This window comes from Kogia breviceps, chromosome 2, assembly GCF_026419965.1.
Source record: "Kogia breviceps isolate mKogBre1 chromosome 2, mKogBre1 haplotype 1, whole genome shotgun sequence".
Taxonomy (NCBI): domain Eukaryota; kingdom Metazoa; phylum Chordata; class Mammalia; order Artiodactyla; family Physeteridae; genus Kogia; species Kogia breviceps.
The window spans coordinates 89,946,008-89,958,599 of NC_081311.1; the positions used below are offsets into that span (position 1 = coordinate 89,946,008).

Consider the following 12,592-nt stretch of genomic DNA (forward strand, 5'->3'; position numbering starts at 1 on the left):
CTGCGCCACAAGGGAAGCCCCTATCCTTTGTCTTTTCAGTGTTGTAAATTATTTCCAGAAGTTACTTTAATGTGAGGTTGTTGCCAGCATCACTTCCAGGGACATCTTTATCCTTTTATCAAACCATCTGCCTTAACTAATCCTTGGAATCTGGGTGCATATTCCACAGCAGCATCTTTATCTGTGCTAGCAGCTTCACCAGATAGCTTACATTAATCAAATTAATGCTGACTATTGAAAAAATGAATCCAGCCTTTATTGGCTGTAAAAGGTTTTGTTTTTTGGTTTTTTTAATCCTCCTTGTAATTTCCATCTTCTTTCAATGTGGCAGTTAATTCAACACTTTGGTCTGAATGATTGGGTTGTTGTGGGGGTTTTTTTTACAGTCTTCAATCCAAAATGGAAATAAGTACTCTGTTTCACTATAGTGGCTTACAGTAAAATGACTTTACCACCTTTTTTATATTCATTGGACTTTCTCAGTGTGGTCCATGCCATAGCTTCGTACAAGCCTAGGTCTCATCCTAAATTATCTTTGCTATTGCCATTTTCAGATCTTCTAATCACATCCCATTTTACTTCTAGATTTATCACATTTTTTTCCTGCATTTTCATTGGTTGGCCATTTCTCTTTCAGTCGTTCAATTTTGTAAAATTTCACCTGGGTTTATCACTAGGAAACTAGACAGCACAACTGCACACTTTGCTGTCTGCGTGAACTGAGCAGTAGATGTGCAGTCATCAACCAGTCAACGATATACTTCAAAAGAAGTGATGTGCGATGTGCATGTCTGTAAGTTACAGAGTGATTTGTGGACTGAAGAGCTAGTAGCAAAGTTTGCACTTTATGAAGTTACTCATAGTTAATAATTCTACTGTAGTAACTGAAATTCGAGCAATGTTGGTGGGGGACTGGGGGAATACAGTTACACATATGTATGTGAAAGTCACACATATCAGTGTTGTGCAAAGTAAGCACTGTCTGTATATTAGGAATGAACAAGGAGCAGCAAGGGAGAGCAGCCTAGAATGAGGGGCAGGGTTGTACAAAATGGTTCAGAGATAACAGTGAGAGCCAGATTATGTATACAGGGCTTTGTGGGCCATTCAAAATCTTTTGAATTTTATTTTGAGTTAGACAAGAGTGCCATCAGAGGGCTAAGGCATAGGAGTGACATTATTTGACTTATTTCTAAAAGGATTGCTCTGGCTGCTGTGCTGAGAATCAACTGCAAGAAGACAAGAGTGGAAGCAGTGAGACCAAGTAAGGGATGATAAAACCTTAGACTCTCTTAATGGCTTGGACCAGCATGGAGGTAGTAAAAGTCTTCAGAAGAGTTCAGATTCTCAATATGTATTGAAGGTACAGCTGTTGGAATTTTCTAACTGAGTAGAGAAAAAGGGAAGGAGGCAATGATAGCTACCAATTTTTACCTGAGCAACTACAGATAAGGAATTACCCTTTTTGAAGTGAGAAATAGCAAGGGGGAAATCAGGAGTTTACTTTTAGATATTTTATTTTGAGATATCCAAGTGGTTAAACACACCCAAGTGGAGATGTCACGTGCATAGCTGGATATATATTTCTGAAGTATATACAATTCTGGAATTGAAGATGGAGGTCCATGCTGATGATTAAGATTTGGGAATTAAAGCATGTACTGGCATACCTTGTTTTATGGCACTTCACAGATACTGCATTTTTTACAAATTTCAGGTTTATGGCAACCCTATATCAAGCAACTTTGTCAGTGCCTTTTTTTTTTTTGTCGGCATTTGCTCACTTTGTGTCTCTATGTCAAATTTTGGTAATTCTCACCGTATTTCAAACTTTTCCGTTATTGTTATATCCACTATAGTTATCTGTAATCAGTGATTTCTGATGTCACTGCTGTGATTCCCTGAAGGCTCAGATGATGGTTAGCTTTTTATAGCAAAAAAGTATTTTTTACAATTAAGGCATGTATATTGTGTTTTTTTAGGCATAATGCTGTTGCACACTTAGTAGACTATAGTATAGTGTAAACATAACTTCTACATGCACTGAGCAATCAAAAAATTTGTGTGACTTGCTTTATTGAGATATTCATTTTATTGCAGTGTTCTGGAGCCAAGCCTGCATTACCTCTAAGGTATGTAGTATGTATGCTTTAACACCATGAGAGTGGAAAAGCTCCCATTGACAGTGAGTATAAATAGAGAAGTGGTACAAGGACCACACCCTAGGACATAACCATCTTTGGAGGTCAGGAAACTGCAAAACCAGAAAAGGAGACTGTATTCCTATACTGTATGATGTTCCCAGATAGGCTGGTGCCATAATTAAGTTCTCAGTTAATGAACATTTAAGTTATTTCCATTTATCACTGTAATAAACATTACTACAGTGAATCTCATTATCTATCATTGAGCCTTGTTGCAAACATTTCTCAGGGATCGATTTCTGGAAGTAGCATTGATGGGTCAAAGTAAACATGCAGTTTAAATTCTGATTTCCAATCACTCTGCATTTTTACATGCTTACAAGATATGTGTTCCCATTTCCTGCACATTCTTGCCAACACCAGATATTAAATTTTGCAAACGTAATACACTTATTTTTGGTTAAGATTTTTTTTTTTAAAACAAAGCATATGGAGTGGTAGAAAAAAAGTAGTTCATGAAGGTGAAGAGATACATTGTAATGTATCAATACAAAAGTTTATCCCTTGTGAGCAAAACGTGCAGAAACTTGGGTGAAGAAGGGCTGTTGTAGACTCTTTCCTGGGCTTAGTATGGTTCAGAGAAGCTGTGGGGTGGGCCCCACACAGGCACCCAGGCTGGCCTTTTTTTGCAGTTGGCAGTCTGTTTCTGTGGCATCTGAAAGAAGAGAGTATTTGGATTGTGAAAAACAACCAGCTGAAAGAGCAGTTTTCCTACCCTCCCACGCCCAAGGAGTCTCACGTAAATGGCTGTTTCTTGGAATAGCCCAACTCATTTACCGACAAGTAATAACAGAAAGATTGATGGGAAAATAAGTTTTAAAAGTTGGAAAAAAGCAACAAAATATATTAGTTTGTTCACTGAGAACATTCACCAGAGAAACATTTACAGGGGACAGATGAAATTTATAACAATATTTGACTGAATAGAAATTACTTAACAAAATAGCCACCACTTTTATGAAACAAAACACAAGGATGAAATACAAAGACTCTCAAGAATAAATGAGAAAACATAAAGAGATGATACACGAGTGGACAGAATTCAGTAAAGATCTAGAAGAAACCATCACAGAATGAAGTATAGTTAAAACAGAAAACAGTGTAGGCATAGAGGATGGAAATGAAAAAAGTGAACAAAAATTTTAAAAGAAACAAAACAAAAACCATACAGAACACGCTGTGATACAAGTAAGATCAAACATATACACGTCGGGCTTCCCTGGTGGTGCAGTGGTCGAGAGTCCGCCTGCTGATGCAGGGGATACGGTTTCGTGCCCCGGTCCGGGAAGATCCCACCTGCTGCAGAGCAGCTGGGCCCATGAGCCATGGCCACTGAGCCTGCGTGTCCGGAGCCTGTGCTCTGCAACAGGAGAGGCCACAACAGTGAGAGGCCTGCGTACAGCAAAAAAAAACCCACAACAACTAAAAAATATATATATACATGTCAGCATCTCTGAAATCAATATATAACTTTAAATGGACTGCGTGTTAATATTCTATCATTAAATAATGTATTAAGTTGTTCACAAAATACTGGTGTCTTGTATGCTGTTGGAAACTTAGATTCAATGAAATACTGAAATAGAGTGGTGTTGGGTAGAGATGGTAGTGGGTAGGTTAGAGGAAGGAGGGAAGGAGACTTCTCAATACATCTTTTGAAACGTGAATACTAATTCAAAACAAAACATTAAGAAAAGTTGAAATATTAGAAAACGGTAGATTTAGAAAGTAAATCCAGACGCTAACAAAATAGATATAAAAATTGAATTTTAAAAGAAGTCACATAGTACAATACTACAAGCCTACTATTCATGTTTGCTTAGGTTTTCCCTGCCAGTCACTAGTTCATGCTCAAACTCTCCCCCAAACCTATAGAAAAGCTCTGAATAAAGGTGAACCTATCAGATCTCTGTGTCATTTGTTCTTGGTAGCATCCTTCCAGTCTGCATTGGTTGCTCTCTAGCCACCCAGTATAATGTGGCAACTCTGAACATCAGACTCCCACCCCTCCCCAGGTTTGTTGCTATTCCTTGTAGTTGTAGTTGTTAAGTGACTTTTCTGAACTAATTCTTTAAAATCTATATCTTTGTCTAATGCAGCCACTGAAATCTACTTGGTTCACTTTGTAGTCAGCTAATGAAAGAATAGATTTTCTTTAATGCCTGGAACCAATAAGTCTCCATGTGTTTGCCAGAGAGCTCTGTGTGTGTCTTGGGTACCCTGTCAACACTTAGGCAGGCAGTTGACAGCTCTGCCTTAGCCCTCTCTTCCTGCTTGCACAGAGCCTCACAGTCAGCCAGAGGTGACTTAGGGCCTTCTCAGTTCTTCCCTGGGCGTGTGTTTAGCCCTGGGTATGCACACAGCCCTACATGTGCGTGTTGCTTCCTAGACTGCCAGAAATATGTCAGAGCTGTTCAAATCTCCTATGGATATTTCATTCTCCAGCTATTCCTTTCAAGTTTTTTGGGTAGCTTATTGTTTGCCTCAACTGTTATCATCCACTCAGTCAGCTGGGAAACTGATCAATTGCCTCTAATATTTTTGAAAAACATCCCTTGGGAGAAGGTCGTTTGCACTGACAAGCTCCAAGTCAAGTCAAATAAGACAGCCTTGCAAATGGGAATGAGCAGACAGGTCATATAATGGTAATTCTTTGGTAAAGAGGGTTTGTAGTGTCTATGACCCCTCTGGTAGCTGCAAGGTCACTGGTTTTCACTGTCAGTGTGGGCTGTTGGCTGATAAGTCTACTGTGGAGCTGGAAATGGAAGAATGGAAACAGTGCAAGTTAAAACGCCACAAAGTTTACTGTTCTTACCAAGATTCAGCCTATTTTCTTGAATAGTTTTGCCAGATTGTTGAAAGCCTTTGGTTAATTTCTAGAGTTCTGAAAAAGTTTTTTCTATTTCTTTTTGTTGTTGTTGTAGTGCACAGGCTTCTCATTGTGGTGGCTTCTCTTGTTGCGGAGCACGGGCTCTAGGCACGTGGGCTTCAGTAGTTGTGGCACATGGGCTCCAGAGTGCAGGCTCAATAGTTGTGGCACACAGGCTTAGTTGCTCTGCAACATGTGGGGTCTTCCAGACCAGGGCTCGAACCCATGTCCCCTGCATTGGCAGGCGGATTCTTAACGACTGTGCCACCAGGGAAGCCCTATTTTATCTTTTAATTGTCTTTAATTCCAGAATAATCCTTACCTCTGCACCACCCTTATATATATATTTTTAATTTTATTATTATTTTTTTTTGCGGTATGTGGGCCTCTGACTGTTGCGGCCTCTCCCGCTGCGGAGCACAGGCTCTGGACGCGCAGGCTCAGCGGCCATGGCTCACAGGCCCAGCCGCTCCGCGGCATGTGGGATCTTCCCGGACCGGGGCATGAACCCATGTCCCCTGCATCGGCAGGCGGACTCAACCACTGCGCCACCAGGGAAGCCCACCCTTATTTTTTAAAATGCTTATCTTGAAATAATTTAAGACTCACAAAAAGTTGCAAAAGTAGTACAGAAATTTCCCATGTACCCTTTTTCCAGCTTCCCCAAGTCATTATATCTTACATGATTCTAGTACATTTTTAAAATGAAAAGTCTGGCATTGGTACAATACTGTTGACTTAACTGCAGACCTCATTAGAATATCACCAATTTTTATAATGTACTGTATTTTCCTTTGGTGATACTACTTTGAAATGTTATCACATGAATAGATTTGTATAACCACTGTTACAGTCAGAATATGGAATTGTTTCATTACAACAAAGACATTCCCTCATTTACAGTCACACCCTTCCCCCAACCCTAACTCCTTGCCATTCAGCTGTTCTTCATCACTATAATTTTGTCATTTTGAGAGTTTTATGTAAATGGAATCATATAATTATATAGCTTATTTTCACTTGGCATAGTACTTTTGAGAGTCATCCACGTTGTAGCATTGTAGTAGTTTTGGTTGAGCAGTGTTTTATCTTACAGATACAGATACAGCACAATCTGTTTATCTGTTCGCTCATTGAAGTACATTGGGTTTGTTTCTAGTTTGGGGCTGTTACAAATAAAGCTGCTGTAAACATTCATGTACAGTGCTCTGTGTAGACACGCATTTTCATTTCTGTAGGATAAAAATCCCAAGAGTGCAGTTGCTGGGTTGCATTATACATGTATATTTTTAGTTTTATAAGAAACCTCCAAACTGTTTTCCAGGGTAACTGGACCATTTAAAATTCATACCTGCAACATAGGAGATCCTTTTATTTATTTTATTTTATTATTATTTTTTTTTGTGGTACGCGGGCCTCTGACTGCTGTGGCCTCTCCCGTTGGGGAGCACAGGCTCCAGACACGCAGGTTCAGCGGCCATGGCTCACGGGCCCAACCGCTCCGCGGCATGCGGGATCCTCCCGGACCAGGGCACGAACCCACATCCCCTGCATTGGCAGGCAGACTCTCAACCACTGCGCCACCAGGGAAGCCCCAGGAGATCCTTTTATTATACAACCCTGCTAAACTCATTTATTAGTGTTAGAAGGTTTTTTGTAGAAATAGTTGCTCCACATTCTTTCCTGCACTTGGTATCATAGGGTATTATATTTTCACCATTCTGATATGTGTGTGGTCGTATATCATCGAAGCTTTCTTTGCACGTCTCTAATGGCTAATAGTGTTGAACATTTTCTTGTGTGCTTGTTAGCCATCTGAATATTTTCTTTAGCAAATGGTTTGTTATTCATGTGTTGTGCCCATTTTTAATGGGATTATTTGTTTTCTTAGTGTTGAGTTTACAGACTTCTTTATATTTTCTAAATATAACTCCTTTATTAGATATGTGTTTTGTTTTCGTTTTTTTTAACCATCTTAAGTGTATATTTCAGCGGTATTAAGCATATTCCCAGTGCTGTGCAACCAACCTCCAGATATTTTTCATCTTGCAAAACTGCAGCTGTATACCCGTTTTACAGCAACTCTCCATTGTCTCTCATTTCAGCCCCTGGAAACCACCATTCTGCTTTCTTTTTCAGTGAATTTGACTACTCTAGGTAGCGCATATAAATGGAGTCCTACAGTACGGTAACCCCTCGGTACCCTCTCAGGGCATCGGTTCCATGACCTGCACCCCTGCATATATCAAAATCCATGGAAGTTCAAGTCCCTTATATAAAATGGCATAGTATTTTCATGTAACCTACGCATCTCCAGATTACTTACAATACCTAATACAATGTAAATGGTGTGTAAATAGTAGCCAGCATGCACCAAGTTCAAGTTTTGCTTTTTGGAACTTTCTGGAATTTTTTGTCCCTAAATATTTTCCATTCACTGCTGGTTGAATTTGCAGATGTGGAGCCTGCGGGTATATCGGGCCGACTGTATTTTTGTGATTGGCTTATTTTACTTAGCATAATATTCTCAGATATACGCAGTATGTGCTTTGCAGATATATTTTTCAGTCTCTGCCTTGTCTTTTCAATCTCGAAATGGTCTTTAGCAAAGCAAAAGTTTTTAATTTTGATGAAGCCGGATTTATCAGTTTTTTGTGCTTTTAGTATCATGTCTAAGAACTCCAGTCATAAAAGTTTTATAGTTTTACATTTTTACATTTAGATTTATGATCTTGTTTAGTTCATTTTTGTATATATGGTGTGAGGTTTTGGTCAATACTGAATTTTTTGCCTATTTAAGTCCTGTTGCTTGGGGCCTTGAACTTGAGGGGTATTGTCTTGTGTTGCTTTTGATATTCTGAATTTTCAGCAGTAGTATATACATTTTCAGCAGCAGTAATATAAATTAGTAAAGCTTTACAGCTGTCAAAGGAAATATTTTACTTAAAAAAATGTTTGAGAAGAATTTGTAATGACATCAATGACTTCTTATAAAACTGAAAAAAATAGAATATACATTTTTGAAGACTGTATTTGTAGTTACTTTAGATGTCTGGAGTATTTCTGGTAAAACATACTGGAATGTTGTGACCCTGGGTAGAGGGCTGGGTGTTCAAAGTGGAGGGAAGTTATTCTCAATTTGTATTCTTTTCGATCTTTTCCATGTGCATGAGTTTCCTGTTTTATAAGAAGTAGGTTTACAAATGACATATGAAGTGTGAGTATAGTTGTTATTAAAAAAAAAACCTCCTAAGGCAACATATACAGTAATGAATTCTTGGAGGAAAAATTCGTACACTAATGTAATGAAAATTGGTTGTCTTTCAGTGATGTGACTTTGATTTCTTTAAAATGTTGTTTTCTAAGTTAATTTTATTACTGCCTGTAAAAACGATGGGGATGGTTCTGAAACTTGAATTCCCTTTAAAAGTTACCTTAAAGTTCAACTTTTAAAATCAAGGAATAGAGTTTTAGTTGTGCTGTGTGTTGTACGAAAAGAATTGGACAGATGTTCACCTTCTGAGATGATGCAGGTTAAGGCAATTTTCTGTGTTTGCTACATCATCTTTGCTCTTGTGTTTCAGTGCCAAACCCAAGTCAGAGATCCACGTGTCGATGGCCACTCCAGTCACTGTGTCTATGGAGACCATGTCCAATCAAAATAATGATCAGCCCACCGTTGCAGTCCCACCCACCGCTCAGCAGCCTCCACCAGCCATTCCAACTATGATTGCAGCAGCTAGCCCCCCGTCACAACCAGCGGTTGCCCTTCCAACCATTCCTGGAGCAGTTCCCGTCACTCCACCCATCACCACCATTGCCACTGCCCCTCCACCACCAGTGGCTGTGGGCAGCAGTCTCTCCTCTGTTTTGGGCCCTCCTGTACCTGAGATAAAAGTTAAAGAAGAAGTGGAACCAGTGGACATCATGAGGCCAGTTTCTGGTAAGTTCATTCACAGTATGCTCTTTGCTGGCAGTTGCTTCTTCCCCTTTTCCTCACTCTCCCCAAGGTGTCAGGCTTCCTGGCTGAGGGTCACACAAGAGTTTGGACTCTCCTCAGAGAGTCCAAACAGTGACAGAGGGTGTGTGACCCTCAGCCAGGAAGCCTGACGCCTTGATGCCCATTTGAAATTTGTATTTCATTAGTTTTTAATAAATAGAAGCATTACGCTACTTTTGAAAACTAAAACCATATTGCTGCCCTTTTATAGTTAATTTTCTCACCAAAATCATGAAAAAGATTATTATTTCCCCAAGAGTATCTTTAAACATAGCTTCTTGTATTCATTAAGAAAATATTGCCATGTAAAAGGGGTTCACAATACAATCATAGCTAAGTGCTGATTAGTTTACAGTGTATTCCCTGCCAATTTTTGTTGCTTGTATATGCAATAAAGTAAGATTTGTGTTGTAGAAAGTAGTCTCTTGATAAATTTATTTGTGATTAGTAAAATCTCAAAACTACCATTACCCCCTCCCCCTTCTCAACTCTAAACTTCTAGTTTGTAAAAGGCAGGTCACTTTAAAGGTTTTCATTTTGTTTGGTTGATTTTCTGTTATTTTTAATAATTTATGTGTAATCTTATTTTTCCTGACTACAAAAATAACTTTCAGTGTATGAAATTTATAAAATACAGACAAAGCCAAAGTGGAAAACAAGTCAGTTTGTCCCATAGTTACCCAGTATTACCCTCTTACCATTTCGGCATGAAGGCCCCCATCTCCTATGCTGTCTGTTCAGTTATGAGGTGTGGTCATGCTATGTCTACAGTTTTTAAACCTGCTGTGTATTTATTTGCTTATTTATTTTCATTTTATTATGCCAGGAAATATCCTTCTATGGCACCCATATTTAGCCTCAGCACTTCCGTTGAAAGGTACTGTGGATAACCCTGGAGGGGAAAGGAAATGGTCTCACTTTTGCTGTTCATCTGCTCCTTCAACGTTCTGGATACTTCCTCTTAACCTCTTGGTACTAGGAAGTTGGCAGTAGTCCTTCCTCAGACTGTAGGGCTCTGCACCGGCCTTTGTCCTGTAGGGCTCTTCACCAGGCACTGATGATACAGCCTTGTACCAAACAAGCACAACTCCATCCTCTTGGAGCTTACCTTCTAGCAAGGGTGACAGGCGGTAAAATGAAGCAGAGACAAAATATAAGGGAAAGTTAGGGCTGGAGCTGTGATTTTTAAGAACGTTTTAAAAGGAAGGCCTTACTGAGGAAATGATCTTTGAGCAGAGACATTAAAGAGATGAAATGCTGGCCGTGAGGATATCTGGAAAAAGATCATCTCAGACCAAGAGAAAGGTAAATGTGAAAGCCTGGTGTGCTCAAAGAATAGCAGACACAACAGTAGATGGAGCTCAGTAAGTGAGGGGAACAGCATAGACAGGGTCAAGACTGTGAGAGCCTGTGGGCCACTGTAAGGCCTTTGGCTTTGCTGAGGGAGGTGGGAGCTATTAGAGGGTTCTGAGCAGAAGAGAGGCTAGAGCTCACTTCCATTTTTAACAGACCACTCTGGCTGCTCTGTGGGAAAAAGGCTGGGAACAAGGGTGTAATTAGGGAGATGTGTTTAGAGGCTGCTGCATTAATTGCAGGGACCAGGGAAGGTTTCAGCCAGGGTAGTAGCAGTACCAGGAGTATGAATTGGTGAAAGTCTAGATATATTATTGAAGTAGAACTGAGAGGATTTCTGTATTAAGGTGGAATGTTGTGTGTGAGGAACGGCATCAGAGGCAACTATAAAGTTTTTGGTCTTAGTGTAGGAAGAATAGAGTTGCTGGCAGCTGAGGTAGGGGAGGGTGCAGGGGGCTCCATTGTGTAGGGAGAGATTAGGAGTTAGTTTTTAATCTTATCCATTAAGGTAGATCTTAATGGCTAAGATCATCTGAGGAATGAGCGCCGCTAAAAAACAGAAGCAGTTGTGAACTGAGCCCTGGGGCACTGCACCATTTTGAGGAGGGAGAGGAGGCCAAAGCTAGCAAAGGAGACTCAGTGGAGGGGCCAGAGTGATAGGGATAAAGCGTGGAGTATGATATCCTAGAAAAGCCAGGACAAGGGTCATGACTGATGAGAGATCAAGTAAGGTAAAAACTGAGCAAGACTATTGGATTTAGCAGTATGAAGGTCATGCAGATCTTGAGAAGAGCAGTTTCCACGTAATGATGTTGGCCACAGCATGATGGGGAGTGGGTTCAGGAGAAAGCTGAGAAATAACTATTCGAGAGCAGTGAGTTTAAACAGCACTTGAGGAGTTCGTTATAAAGCGCTAGAAAAAAGAAGGGCAATATCTGAAGGGAAATGATGCCAAGAGGAAGTTATTTTTAAGACAGGACAAATGAGTTTTATATGTTAATGGGAGTGATCCAGTAGAGGGGAAGGAAGTGATGATGCCAGAAAAAGAGATGAATTCCTGGAGCGATGTCTGAGGAGGTGAGAGTGGGTGGGATCTATTGTGTACGTGAAGGAATCTGTCTGCTGAAATCACAGAGAGAAAGGAAGTGCCTGGTCACAACACATGGCAGTGGGTATGGCCGATGGGGATTTGTGGACTTTTCCTTCTGATTATTTCTATATTTTCCAGTAAGGTAGAAAGCAGGGTCATAGATGAGGGTAAGGGTGGTACAGGAGGTGTTGAGGATGAATGGATTTGGCAGATGCGGTAGGATCGTCCAGCAGCAAGGGCCTGCTCAAGGTCAGCGAGCATGCTAACAGGACACCTGTGCCCGTTGCTGTGTGTTTTTCTCTGGCTACACTCAGCGGCACAGGTGCAAACTAGTTCGAGAGTTGGATTTAACCTGTTGTGCTTTTTGCTCAGTGAGTACAGTGAAGCAAAAGAAAGGACAATAAATGAATAAAGTGAATAAAATTGATGGGAGAATTAAAACCCAGTGATAGGAGAGAGTGGACATTTGAGGGATGAGTGACAGCAAATAAGTGGTATGATTAATGGATAATAGTTCCTAATGGGATCTAGGAATTGTTGGAGGCAAGTTTCTAAGAGAAGTGACCTAGAAAGATAGTTGGGCTATCTTTGGGCTGGAAAGTCAGATACTAGAAATTGAGATGTGATGACAGAGTGAAGGCTATGACTTTGCGGAGTGGGTGGCAGAGGCAGGGTGGAGGGAAAGGATAGGCCAAGGATACATGGTATAGAAGAGCTGAGGTGAACTTTTCTCATGATTTGCGAGTCCCCAGATACATGATCCATACAAGCCCAAACAAATGATGTTAACGTTGTACTAAGAATGCTGCTTATCTGGGGGCAGTGGACTGTGGTAGTTAAATAATCCAGGCTCTGAAGCCAGACTGCCTCTGTCAGCTCCCAGCTGTCCCACTTCCTACTTGTGTGATTTGTGCCACGTTTTCTCATCTTTAAATTGGGGCATAATATAATGCCTCCTTACTCAGATTACTTTTAAGATTGTATGAGTTAATGGGTTATCTCCTAGAAATCAATGCCCAAAGGCTTGAAAAACAGTGGCTTGAACATGTAAGGTTTTATTGTCTCCCTTGAAGCGA

At 40.3% G+C, this 12,592-nt stretch overlaps 1 protein-coding gene across 13 annotated transcripts in view; it reads left to right on the forward strand.

Moving 5' to 3' along the window:
- The window catches only part of SAP130 (Sin3A associated protein 130), a 76,198-nt gene that overhangs the window by 43,259 nt on the left and 20,347 nt on the right, over nucleotides 1-12,592 (forward strand). For all 13 annotated transcript variants that reach the window (XM_059052604.2, XM_059052603.2, XM_067025785.1 and 10 more), the window contains one exon: nucleotides 8,658-9,016. In XM_059052604.2, the coding sequence (XP_058908587.1) occupies nucleotides 8,658-9,016 (359 nt within the window). The remainder of the gene's footprint in view (nucleotides 1-8,657; nucleotides 9,017-12,592) is intronic.